This window comes from Pelodiscus sinensis, chromosome 2, assembly GCF_052426305.1.
Source record: "Pelodiscus sinensis isolate ZL-2025 chromosome 2, ASM5242630v1, whole genome shotgun sequence".
Classification (NCBI taxonomy): domain Eukaryota; kingdom Metazoa; phylum Chordata; order Testudines; family Trionychidae; genus Pelodiscus; species Pelodiscus sinensis.
The window spans coordinates 175,236,983-175,251,275 of record NC_143053.1 but is presented as its reverse complement, the minus strand read 5'-3'; the positions used below and the strand labels follow the sequence as shown (position 1 = coordinate 175,251,275).

Genomic DNA, 14,293 nt, shown 5'->3' with positions numbered 1-14,293 from the left:
GTTGGAGGAGGTGTGTGAGAGTGGCAGATGCCACTTGCCAGGGAGGGTGCTACTGGCATCCTCTGCACTTCCTTCTTCCCAGTAGGTTCCCATGCAGGGGCTTGGTGTCCTCCACCTTGCCACTCTTGACCAGGAGTGGATGCTGCCCCGAGAATGCAGGCATGAGCCTGTGCCATATGCGGCACTACTGTGTGTGTGTGTCTGTGACCCCATCCTCCTAATGGTGGCTTGTGGTGGGAGGGTGCCCCACCACAGGGTTGGGAGTAAGGGAGGCCTCTCCAGGAACTTCATGAGAAGGCGTGACAGGTTCCCACTGTGTAGACCGGGAAAGGTAGAGGACTAACCTGATATGCCTTCCCCTGCCTTGTCCATATCCTGGGAGACATTTTGGGAGAGGGTACCAGCTCCATGGAGATGATGACCTCCTGGCTGGTGGGCATCGTTTCCTGGCTGACCTCGTCTTCCTCTTCATCATCCTCATCCTCCACAGTCCCGCCCTCCTGGACAGGCATCTCCAGGTTGGAGATGATGACAGGGGCGGAGGGGAAGAGACTGACCCCTATCCCAGGATGCAGTCCGACTGCTCATAAAAGTGGCAGGTCTGGGTTGCCGCTCCCGATTGGGAACTTCATTCCCTGGCCTTGGTGTAGATTTGCTTCAGTTTTTATTTTCATGTACACCTGCTCCTGGGTTGAGCATGTGGCCCTTCTAGGCTGGGCTTGCAGCCATCTAGCCATATACATTGGCATTTCTGCATCTGGTGCAGAGATCCTGGAGGTTAGCCTCCTCTCCCCAGACCTCTATGAGGTCCAGGATCTCCACACCTGACCACGAGATAGACAGCGTCAGAGCCAGGATTAGCACGCGTACATTGCTGGCACTCAGTCCTAAACTGGTATTATTATGCACACATCTCATGTGTGATATACATTTTAATGTTGACCCTGGTCTTGTTAACAATTGAAGGTGGAAGAAAGAAAGTGAGCAAGTAGTAAGGACTAACCTGTGTGTTCTCTTCTGATTACAGTGTTGATGAGAAAACCCCCTATCTGGCGTTGGGAGCAGTAAAGAACATTTCACTTAATATTTCCATTTCTAATATTGGGGATGATGCTTATGATACCAATGTGTTCTTCAACTTTTCCAGAGAGCTCTTTTTTATCAAAATGTGGCAAAAGGTAAGAAAGAACAATCTCTTTGGGGGCAGAGTTTGTAATATTGCTGCTAACATACCTAATAAATATGGGGACAAACTGAGACCCACTGTTAAATGGCCACATGTCCAAGGAACTCTTTGAGGTTATTCCCAATGTTGATGATGGACTTTGTATTTCTATACATCATATTGGATGGATTTTTTGCTCGTGCTGAATGGGAATGAAAAAGAAAGGTGATGGTTTAGAAAGAGACTGAGAAAAGAGGTTGGTTGTTTTGGAATTCATAGTAGAATGTAGAGGACTGAAAACTAAAAGAGTCTGAGCTTTGATTTCTTCATCTTTTAAATGTACCTCTTTCAAACTTCTGATGAAGCATAATCTGCTGTAGGGACTAAGTTCTTTAAAAAAATAATCACTTTAATCTTGATTTAACATAGAGGTGTGCCAGAGATGGTTCTGAATGGCAGGAACACATGTTAAAGAAACAGTGAAGACCAGACGCTATAAAATATAAGGGGATTTTTATCGTTTGCTTTTCTCCCACATGGTTTTTGCAGTAGTTTCCTTTTTTGAAGGTTTGCTGCTATTGCTTGTTGGTCACATGATGCTAAGCTAACACAGAAGTTAAAGGCTACAGCACAGGTGGGGCAAAAATATATGGGTGAAATCCTGGCCCCACTGAGGTTATGGGTCTATATATTTTAAAGACTGATTGTTTTTGGTTATGAGAAAACTCTTCCTCTCTGGGGTGGGCATGAGGAGCTGGGGGAATACTTCTGATGGACAGTAATTCTTTTGGTCTTCAGTTTTGAGCATTACTTTTACAAACTTCGGAGCAATAGTTTTTTATTGCAATTCTCAGTGTCAAACAATGTACGTTACATGGCTGGTACAGCTCTGTGTTTAAACAAACCAAAATGAGAGCTGTCAGTACCCAGTGTTATGTTAATGGAAATTTTACATGTAGATTTCTAGGGACTGTTCTGACGGCCATTTGAGTACTTCCATTGACTTCAAGGGGAACAGAACTAGGATTCAACATATGTGTTTTGAATAGCTATATAGTTTCATTCTGTTGCAAGGGGTTGAGTATCTTTTATACATGAATTAATCAGAGTGCTAGAGGCACCTCATTGGTTCCTTTTGGCAAGTACTGTCTGAGAACGAGCTAACGACGATACATTCTTGCCAGGCATGCTCTAGCATGCACCTGTGTCTAACACAGTCCGGCGATAGATGTGAGGATGCATTTTCTGGAAGCAAATGAGAGACTGTTATGTGCCTGCACTTCCCTCTTACACCTCCTTTACCCCCATCTCAACAACTAACTACTTTGTAAAGAGACATTTAAAAAAATAGTGTGACAAGAGTGCTGTTGTGCTCTTTTACTCTATAGCGGTCTCTTTCACGCAGCTCTCTCATTAGGATAAAATATTCTGCCTTTGGCCTCATTGTTTATCCAGATGGGAAGTGGATTGTAACTGTACAGACACTGTATCAGTACCAATGTTACTTACTAACTTCTGTGGATATAATTTGTCTGAAATAGCCTTAATCAGAAATTCCATTATCCACTCCTATCTTCAGACATCTGTACTCAGTACACAATGTAATACTTTTTAAAAAAAATACATATTTTTTTCCTGGTTGAAAATAGCTCAGGCAAAAATCCAGACATAAAATCCCAAATAAAAATGATGACTCACAAGAATCCCTCTAGTGGAGCAGTTTCTGAGTGAAAGAGTCTATTGTTGCACAGAAACCTTTAATGAATATCACCCACTTGGAGAGGGACCAACTACATGATATTTTCTCTCAGGAGAGGGGAACATTAGAATACATGCCTAGCATGATGGGCTTTAATAATCTGCCTCTGATATTCCTCTTGATGTACTGTAAGTGTCTTTCCAGTTGATTTTCAGTGTGTCTCCAGAGTAATGCCTTATAGATGAACTTGCATATGGTGGTTATAACTACAAGTGAGAGGACAACAGTTTGAGTATTTTAAAAAAGCCTTTGTTTTTTTTGGGGGGGGGGGGGAACCAAATGCAGTGTATAAGGGACATTGAAACAGAATGCCTAGGATTTTGGCTTAAGGAAAATGTTGACCCAACTCTCTACTTATTAAAGTAACATTTACGTAAACCATGTGTTACTGTTGCTGCCTTTCTTTTTCTTGTGGAATCTGAGGATGCATGAACTGTGACAGTGACATTATTTGGCAGAGGTACTGATGCTTCTCATGCTATGGAAAAGGGTGCACTGACTGATATTTTAAAAAACCTCATTTATTCCCCTGTTGGCTTTTTCCTTTTTTTCTGCTTGTGTGCTATGGAGGAAAGTCCAAAGTTTTCTTTCCATAGACTCTGAGAGTGGTCCTTTTAATTGGGAGACATGTTAAGCATATATTACTATAAGGGGTGGCTTTTCAAACCTGGACACTTGCTTATTATTTTACTGCATCTCAAACCCCTTGCTTCTCACAGTTATTAAACAGACTCAGCTCTGACTGTCAGCATTGCTGATCACCTACACACACTTTTTTAAATATGAAAAATGTTCAAACATAGACTACAGCATGAAAAACAAATACAAATATGAAATGGCATAGATATTATTGAATTGCTAATAACTGAGTTTTTTATATATGCATTTTAAAATTAACCTGTTAAGTTTGTCTGTTACTTCTCATGATAAATCCCTGGTTTCAGTTGCTTATAGTTATGCTCAATTTTGGAGTGCTGTGTGGAATTTGCCCGAAGCTGGGAGCAAACCTGACAGGTGGGAAACAACTCCAGTTGCCAGCAATGTTTGTTTCTTGCTCAGGGCAAGCTCCATTTGCACTGAAATTTTTCATTACATTTGTCTGTCTCAAACTGAATATTTTTGGAAAATTGCAGCTGAAAAGGCTTTAGCCATCTAATCTGGGAACTGGGCTCTTCACCACTATGCTGAGTTACATTGGCAGGACAAGCCCATGTACCCCTGTTCTGAGGATAATTAGCACCTCAATCTACATGACTGTCCAACCATTAAAAAGAAACTGTAATTCTGAATTATTAAACTGGGATGTTTCATTTAAGTGGTTTTGGTTGGTTGGATTTTCATGTATTTTTGTGTGTCTGTTTTAAAGTTTGACATAAAAGTTAGGTAGGTTTCAAAGACAAAACACCCACCCCCTAACTACCTCTGGCCATGGAGCAGTGAAATGCATACACAGGGTTTGGGATGCAGTTTGCAAACTTCCCATCTGCCTCCCTAGGGACCCCTTAGCTGTGCCCCTGCCACAGTCCAGGAGGCAGGGATAAGGGATTCCTGGGAGGCGGAGGGGAGTTTGGGGGCTGGCTCCCATTCACCATCATCATAGTGCTTGTTGCCTGAGCATCTCTGCACATGAAGCCCAGAGGAGGGCAGGGGGGGCCGTGAGTAAGGAAAAGAGAGCAGAGCGTAACCCAGCAACTGCAGTGTACAAATTGGGATTGGCAGAACTCTCTGTTCAGTAGGGTTGGGGGAAAGGATGATCCTCAGCATGCTGGCAAGTGAGAGCTGCCTTCCACCTGTCAAGTTTCCTCCCTGATCAAAGCGAACATCACACAGCGGCAAGGAGGAGCATGTGTAGCCAGGCAGTAATGGTGCTTCTGGCCACTACACTGGTGCCTGCAGCACTGCTCCTCTGCCGCTACGAACTCTGGGAGACATCTGGAGGGCTTCCAGGACCCGAGTCAAGCTGGGGCCACATGCACACAGGACAGCAGCATGGCTCGAATCCACCAGTCCTGAAGGGTCCTAGGATCCTAACTCTAAGGTAGGTTAGCACATTTAGTGTATGGATACATGGGGTGCTAGACTTTGGGTTGGGCTCAAGCTCAGGTTTAAATTGCAGTGCAGACATCCACTATGAGGCAGACCCCTGGCATAGACAATTTCAGTCCAAACAAAGTTTGGCAAAATTATAAGCAACTGAAAACTGGGTCTTAGGATGAAAAATGGCAGGCAACCATAATAATAGTTAGAGCTTCCAACCCCACCTATAATAAAATTTCAGAGGCAAGTGATCATTTAGCAATAGCCCTTTCATAAATTCCAAAAGATGAAATTGTCACTCATAATAATACTTAATGGGTTTACAGCACCTTTTATCCAGGATCTCAAGCTTATATAGAAATATATTATTATTTACACAGCTCCACAAGGCTGCATAGCATCACTCTTCATAGGCAAACACAATGACTTCCTTGCCCCAAGGTGGTTAACTGTCTAAAGACTAGATTGAGTCTTTGCTCCTAAATCCTGAGTAAGGTGTGAAGAAACAGCTGTGACCATGCAGAGACACCTGTGCAATGCAATGGTGACTGACCCTTATTATTCATTTGCATTACAGTGGAACCTGGAGGCCTTACCTGAAACCCAGGTCTGCCTTATCCTGGGCAGTTCCTGTCTGGAAGAATAACAATCTAAATAGAGAATACATAGGGTGGGGGAAAGGAAGTATGATTATCCCTGTGATATCTGTGCTAGTACCGTGGGAATTTAACTCAGATTTCCCAAGTCCTATTTGAGTGCCTTGACCGCAAGACTAGACTTCTTTTCCTCCAGCATCTGTCTCTTTCATCTATTTGTCTCCTCTTCTTTTTCTTACAGTGCCCTCTTCACCTACAGATAAGTTGTTTGCTGCAGTCCTTTACTAGATACAGTTTACTTCCTACCTTGAATCAGCTAGATTATACACTTCCATAGCATCTTTCCTCCAAGTGTGTGGAAGCACATTAACTAAATAAACTTATAAACACTTATAAACTTATTTTACAGATGAGATGACTGAGGCCCAGAAGCATTAAGAACTTGTTCAAAGCTACTTTAATGTGTAAGAGATTGAACCAGGCATAGAGTTCAAGAACCCTGGCTCTTTGATGCATGAGACCATACACATTTATATGTGTGACTGAGTGGGAGAGAGCATGTTTTCACATTGATGAATAAATCTTATGTATTAAAATGCGTCAAGTGACAACAAAATGATTCAGAGAGAGGATAACATTTTTTGTCTTCATAAAAATACACACCTTATTATGAACTAACGTCCCACTTCCATAAAACTCAGAGTAAGGACTTAGAAGATCTATATTTTATTATCCAGTGCTCTTAATTAGGCTTCAGATAAAACATTAATTCAGAGGCTGAAAAATCCCCTTATCAGTGGTGATCAGAAAGCGTGCCCTGGTGCATGTGTGTATGTATGCAGAACCATCAATTTCTACATAAGTGAACTGATGCAGTGTACTCCTAGGGTATGTCTAGACTACATGGCTTCGTCGACGGAGCTATGTAAAATAGTTTATTTGGCATAGTCAAAGAAGCGGAGATTTAAATAATCCCCACTCCATTAAAATAAAATTGGCCGCCACACTGTGCCGACGATCAGCTGATCTGGCACGGCGCGGTAGTCTACATGCGGCGCGGTTGACAAAGGAAGCCTTTGTCAACCGCTCCGGTATGCCTCGTGACGTAGCCCTAGAATCCTTCCACAAGAGGAGGTTTAGCAGCAGCATGCATTTCCCTGGCCATTCCTCAACTGAGGTTGAAAATGTTTACCTGCTGATGTTGATAGGATAAAAGTGTTTTCAACAAAGGTACAGTAAGAATGATAGAATCCTGATACAACAGACCCTACTTTCTCTAGCAGTGTTGGAGACAGACACTCAAAAGTTAATAGTGCTGCTACAAAAGTTATAATGCTTCATTCTTACATCGGACTTTTCATTCCCAAATCTCAGCATTTTACAATGGGAGGTAGGAATCCAGAAGCCTAATCAATTTGCATTATTAGATGTGGGGAGAAAAGGTCAGGGGAAGCCCATTGCTGACAATCATTTCCCTCTAGGGATCATTTTTTAATTTTAGGCAGATCCTGGAGGTCTGTAGTTAGCCACCTCAAATGCATCTGTTGCTTCTCATAGGTTTCCCAAGCAACCGCTGAGTGAAATCAACAAACATCTGGTCTTGAGCAGAGCGAATATATTGTGAACAATTTATTTGCGAAGTTTAGCTTGTTTTTTTCACAAGAAGACCACGATTTCCTCAGTTTTCATCATTATTCATATTCATTTAGTGAATAGTTTACTGGGTTCTTTTACACTGATTGTGAATATTCTAAATTCAAGTCATGTTTCTTAGTTCTGATTGGTCAGATAAGTTATATGGCATTATTTCTGTTTCCTGGTTAGCTGACAGTTCAAATACTTTTGGTGTGAATACTGAAATTCTTTCTCTATGAACATTAGTGATAGTAAATTTGATTGCTCGCTGATGTATGAAAAGGGGAGTAGAAAATGTTAACTCGAATCATTTCAGTATTAGTGGAAATGTTCTTGTGTTATTTTCACAGGTTTACTCTGGTCTGTTTCATTGTTATTATTCACACTATGGGTATGTCTACACAGCAACATTATTTCAAAATAACGTAATCCGCGTCTACACAGCAGGCAGTTATTTTGAAATAATATCGAAATACTGTCAGGCTGGAGGACTTCTTACTCCAACTCCTGTAACCCTCATTGTACGAGGAGTAAGGGAAGTTGGAGGAAGAGTGCTCTGTTTTGAAATAAGTGCTGTGTAGACACTCCCAATTTTGCAATAAGCTATTTCAAAATAAGATAGACAATTGACATAGCTCAATTAGTATGGCTTATTTTGAGTTAAGCCCTGTTGTGTAGACACATGCTATGTAGGCAGCAGTAAACTGTTTGGGAAATGCTGGGAAGAAAAAGCAAATAATGAGAACTATTCATAGGGGAGGAGGCATGAAAAGGGGAGATTGGGATGAAGGAAAGTGGGGGCATAATTTGGAGGGAAGAAAAGAGATAAAGCCTTTTCTTTAGCAATAGCCAGAGAACAGTCTGGAGGGGCCTCAAATTTATCATGTAAGGCCAAAGGCCTAAAAGTAAGGTGGACTATCCCTTGTTTAAAGACTCAATCACACAACCGTTGGTTGTAAAATGCAAATCTCTAGTTTGTTTTAACACTTTAAGCCATCAGGGACAGGTGCCAACTTTCATTTTTCCAGGTGGGTGCTCAGCCCCATCCCTCCTCCACTCCTCCTAAGTACACTCTAGCTCTTCCTGCCCCCCACTTCACCCTCCCCCGGTGACTCCCACCTGCTGAACAGCTGGTGGGTGCTGAGCACTCTATACTTTTTTTCTGTGGGTGTTCTGTTCCCAGAGCATCCACAGAGTAGCCTCCTATGCTACCAGGTTTAGTTCTATAAATTATTTTCTTTTAAACCCTCACTTGTCATTTACATCTTATTTCTAGTCAGTAGCACCTAACATATACACAAATAGTAGATCTCTGCCATGAGAAAAGCTCTCTGTAGTCCTAATTATAAATATCCCCTTAAAAACAGTTTAATAAATGTTATAATGTAAAGGGTTTTTTTTTTTTTACTCTTTATAGCTGAGTTTAACTTGAAAGTTAAATCCCACTTTAGTGGAGATTTAAGTGGGGCATAGGCTACTACTTAATGGCTCCCTACACAAAGGTAAATTTAATCTATATGCTTTTTCCCCATTACTTTTAGAAGATTTTTTTTCTCCCGTTGGCCAGTGCTGACATGTAACATAAAAACCAGTGCCATAGCCACCGAAGAGAGTAGATCTCACTGTATTATAGGCTTGTTGCACTTGATCATGGTTTCCTTTATTTAGTCAGCCTTCAGGGAACAGATCACTCTGCCCTGTTTTTATGGAAAGCAATTTACTCCCGTTTCTTCTAATTCTTCTTTTTGCATTGATTAAACAATATTTGTGTAGGTCTCGTCTCCGAATACCAGATTCATTAAGCACCTTGTAAATAGCATAGGTTCAGCATGGGCAGCTTAGATAGCTCTATAGTTATATATTTGATGTCTTGATATTTAACAATAGGCCTGTAGAGACATAGCAATGGTTACCAAGTGAGAGGAAGAACTAAGATCATTACAGCTTTTTTTTTTTGTGAGCAAATATAAATTTACTTTTCAAAATGCTTAAGTAGTATTTCCCAATCCCCCTGCCACTTTCCACAGTAAACCTAAATTCATGGTTCTACTCTCAACTGTCCCTGCTTTTAAGATTGGGGGTTAGTAATAAGTTAGTAGCATTCAGAGTGACAAATCTTTAGTAGCAAAACATGTCCCTTGTCTCTTTTAGGAGTGCGGTTTAAATGCCAAACTAAACCCAGTTTACTGACCTTTGTAGAGGCCATTAAGTAACAGCTTTCAATGGGTTATTCTTTATGGCATGAGTTGGTTCTTCGCTTGTTTTACTTGTAACTTGAATCTAGAAGTTTATCAGCCTTTGCTCCAAAAGGTCAGTGCCATTCTCTTAGGAGTTTCTTTTGCTCATTTTTAAGACCGGCAGCTCGAGATGGTGCCAGGAGATAAATGGCATCCTGAACTAAAATTCCAATGGAACTGTAACCTTATATTTGTTTAAGTGGTGCTTACCCTATGGCACGTTGTATATCATGGCTCTATGGCAGGAACTGATGGTAATTGTTTGCTTTCATCTACTTGCTCACATATCTCCTGTGGTGTTAATAGGATCTATAAATAAAACTGAATCCCACTCCTTAAATTTTTTTTATTAACATAGGGCATGCTCCTATAATCCTTTTGAACGCAAAACTCCAAAGTCAATGAGTGTTTTATCTGTATAAGGGCTGAAGAATGTTCTGAATATTGAAAAGATCTTTTGTAAATGTATAGTTAGAGTTTGAGAGAGAAAATTTAGACCATCTAGTCTGACTTTGTGTATATTACCAGCCCTTAAATGTCACCTAATTACCCCTCTATTGATCCCAATAGAGAGCTTTGAGCTGCAAGAAAAAGAAAGGGCGAGCGTTATTCAGAACCCTTCAGGGGGTAGCCGACTTAGTCTGTACAGGATAAACTTAAAAAACAACAAATGGTCTGGTAGTACTTTAAAGACTAACAAAACATGTAGATCAGTGGTCCCCAACCATTTGGGGTTGCCGGGCGCCAGGGGGCATGGCCGTTCGCCCGCCGGGCGCCCGAGGGGCAGGGCCCCCCCATAGCTGCATTCCAGGGGCCGGCGCTCTCCCCTCAAGCGCTGCGCGCCCGGGGCCGGCACTCTCTCCCCCCCCCTCCCCCTAGTGCCGCACGCCCGGGGCCGGGGCCGGCGCTAGCGCCCCCCCTCCCGTCCCCCAAGCGCCGCGCGCCCGGGGCCGGCGCTAGCGCTCCCCCCCCCAAGCGCTGCGCGCCCGGGGCCAGCGCTAGCGCTCTCTTCCCCCCTCCCCCCAAGCGCCGCGTGCCCGGGGCCGGCGCTAGCGCTCTCTCCCCCGCCTCCCCCAAGCGCCGCTCGCCCGGGGCCAGGCCAGCCCTGAGCACTTGGCGGGCGCCGCCAAAGGTCCACGGATGTAGATGGTATCATGAGTTTTCGTGGGCACAGCCTGTGAGTGATATGTTTTCCTTTTGTTTTATTCCGGTGCCCAAAGGCATGCAGCCTTGAACTTCTTCACTAGTAAAAATTAGGAGTCTCATGGCGCCATAGAGACTAATAAGTTTATTAGAACAGAAGCTTTTGTGGGTAAAACGTACTTTATCAGATGAATTGGAGTGGAAGTTACAGCAGAAAATTGACAAGAATTTCAAAACCTGACTACAAAGGCAGACAGCTGAACTGCAGTTCATTTGCAAATTTGACACTCTTAACTTAGAACTGAATAAAAATCTGAACTGGTTAATGCATTACAAAAGGCAATTTCCCCTCTCTGTATATTCACATCTTCACATCAAATGCTCTGAATGAGCCACTTCCACCCTGACTTGATTAGCCTCATTAGCACAAGCAACTTCTTTCTCATATATATCCCTGGAGCTGAAACTTCCCTTCCAATTCATCTGATAAAATAGGTTTTACCCACAAAAGGTTATGCCCTAATAAATCTGTTAGTCTCCAGGTGTATGTTTAGACTACATGCCTCTGTCGGCAGAGGCATGTAAAATAGGCTACCCGACATAGTCCATGAAGCGGGGATTTAAATATCCCTGGCTTCATTAAAATAAAAATGGCCATCGCGCTGTGCCAGCTCAGCTGATTGTGGGCACAGCGCAGCAGTCAAGACGCGGATCCGTTGACAGGTGAAGCCTTTGTCGACCACTCCCTTATGCCTCGTGAAACGAGATTTACAGGAGAGGTCGACAAAGGCTTCCCTGGTCGACCGATCTGCGTCTTGACTGCTGTGCTGTGCCGACAATCAGCTGAGCCGGCACAGCGCAGCGGCCATTTTTATTTGAATGAAGCCAGGGATATTTAAATCCCCGCTTCATGGACTATGTCGGGAAGCCTATTTTACATGCCTCTGCCGACAGAGGCATGTAGTCTAGACATACCCTAAGGTGCTACAGGACTCCTCACTGTTTTTGAAGACACAGACTAACACTACTCCCCCTCTGAGACTTCTTGACTAATGCCAGCTTGAAAAATTATACGGCCGTCCTTTCTTTCTTTCTCTTTCTCTTTCTCTTTCTCTTTCTCTTTCTCTTTCTCTTTTCCTTCCTTCCTTCCTTCCTTCCTTCCTTCCTTCCTTCCTTCCTTCCTTCCTTCCTTCCAAATGAAATGCTCTCAAAGGTGCCTTCATTTTGCTTGGAAATTAAGTAATGCTCAGCTCTTCCTTCTCTATCTGCAGTAACATTTCATCTTCAGAAGGGGTTCAAACAGGATCAGTATAAATTAATGTTATCGGAGCTATGTATGCTTATCACTGACATAAACAAGGTTTCTGACAGCCTGACAATACTGTATAAGGTTGATCATCTGTTCTTGTAGCACAGGAAAAAGCGCAGGTGGGAGAAAACACTTCTGTGGCATTTCATAGCATGTGTCTACACAGCACCCTAAACTCAAATGCTAGGCAAATTGTGTATCTTATTTTGAATCTATTTCAAAATAGCTTATTTTGAAATTTGGTACATCTACACAGTGCCAATTTTGACATAACGTGCTATTTCGAGCCATCCTTAAGCCCTCGTGCAATGAAGTTTACTGGGATGGTGAAATCGTGTACCTGTTATTTTGAAAAATATTTTAAATAACGGGCAGCTTGTGTAGACACAGGGTAGCTATTTTGGGATACTTCTGATGTCCCAAAATGGCCGTGCAGTATAAACATACCTATAATGAATGGAGAAGGAGAGAATACTTATGAAAGTTTCAAAACATAATTCCATTCAAATGGGCCATTAAGGTTTTTTTTTCCCAGTGTTTGATCATGAATTGATAGTTGCGAGTAGGTGACATTTTCATAGCAATGTCCTCAAAACCATAACAACCAAGCTGTGTGAGATTTTAAATCAGGTTGATTCCTGGTCCACAGGAGTTTTGAGAGCAGCCTTATGGCAGAGTGGGGAGGGGGGAGGAGGGGCCTGGCGTGTCCAGGAAACACGTGTATAAGTTCTGACTATAACCATGTGCTGAAGAGAAGTTCAATAATTTCTACTAAGCAGGGGGAAAAGAGAGCCTGTGCTACAAAGCTGCTCCATAAAACAAGGCAGCACCTCTTAAAAACAAAGCCTTACAAGTGAACTGCTAAGCTTTTATTTAAAAAAAAACCCCAAACCTGTTTCAAGATCCGAATTCAATAAGTAATAGATTATATATATTTAAACTTCAGCGGTACCATTAGTTTATGCAGTTTGCATTACATACTGTTCTCTCTCTTTGCAGCGTTTTAGGGATTGGCCATGTCCTTAGTTGTTGCTGTGCAAAACCTGTTGACGTGCTTTGAACTCAGGATTCCATAGATGGAGGAGCTGAAGTAAATGAATATGGCTTTAAAAGGCATTTTCTTGGAGACTGACAGTGGGCTTGGAGGGACTTATGGCTCTAGGTTGACTTAAAATTCATTAATCCCCAGGAGATGCCCTATGCCAAAGTTGTTATTACTTTTGTAAACTAAATATTATTTTTTATACTTTAAAATTACCTTTGGGGCTTTTTTCTGGCTATTTTCTATCATATTTTCTGCGTCCAGTTAATCTTTTAAAAGGTATTCAGTTGTTGGGTTTTCTATTAAATTGTTGTGCAGTACATGTAAGAACTTATACTGTGTTTCCATATGGTATTTAATATCTTCCTTATAAAATTAGGCAGCACTGAATTGCAGTATTTAAATCAGGCTTGAATACAATATTGTAAGTGTTCATAAATCATTCTTGCTTATCTTACAGTTATCTTTGGTTATCTTACAGTATGAAAGCCGAGTGGAAATTAACATTTATTGTGATTCCTTTATGAAACTAATATTGATTCTGATGTTTCATTTCTGTCATTTTTATTTTTATTTTGCTTTAAAAAAATAGTTTTGTGGTGGCCGCTCCTTGTTTCTTTTGTCCAGGTGCCTTAGTCTTTCAGTAAGTGGAGGGAGGGGAACCCGAGCCCTCTCTCTTTACTAGGAGCTCTGTATGAGATGACCTCTATACTCCAAACAGGGAATATAAGACCATGTCTGGATGGACAAGCTTACAGCAGCACAGTTGTACTGTTACTACCGTGCCGCTGTAAGAATGCTCATGTAGCTGCATTATGTCGACAGGGAAGAGCTCTCTTGTTGTCATAACAACACCAGTTTAACACGTAAAGGTAGGAATGTTGGCAGAAGAGCACCTCGCAACAGCATAGCACTGTGCACATGAGCACTTACTCTGCCAAAACTTACGTCACTGCGGGAGCGGTATTTTTTTCACATCCTAAGCAACAATAGTTTTGCTGACTTATGCACTAAAGTGTTGATATGTGTCTAAATCCACTGCTCTGGGCTAAATTCACTGAGTGGCATGGTCCCATGTTCCTTCAGGCAGGAGAGCCATAAGTTTGGCGAAGCTGAACCCTACAATGTCTCTGGCCTGCAGTCACCCAGAGTTTGTCTACACTATGCAGACGATCGATGTTGCCACAGTCTGTCTTCTGGGGTTTGAATTACCGGGTCTAGCAAAGACCCACTAATTTGAATTGAGAGGGCACTCCCATCGGCACCAGTAGTCCTTAAGCCAACCTCCCGCTGTGTGGATGGCACAAAAATATATTGAAGATAAGTTGATTCCAGTTACGTAAATAATGTAGCTGGAGCTTTCCTGTAGA

General features: G+C 42.2%; 1 protein-coding gene across 2 annotated transcripts in view; it reads left to right on the top strand.

Annotated features, from left to right (window-relative positions):
• ITGA9 (integrin subunit alpha 9) overlaps window positions 1-14,293 on the top strand; it is a 339,039-nt gene that overhangs the window by 197,370 nt on the left and 127,376 nt on the right. For both annotated transcript variants that reach the window (XM_006124025.5, XM_075921785.2), the window contains exon 18: window positions 1,028-1,178. In XM_006124025.5, the coding sequence (XP_006124087.2) occupies window positions 1,028-1,178 (151 nt within the window). The remainder of the gene's footprint in view (window positions 1-1,027; window positions 1,179-14,293) is intronic.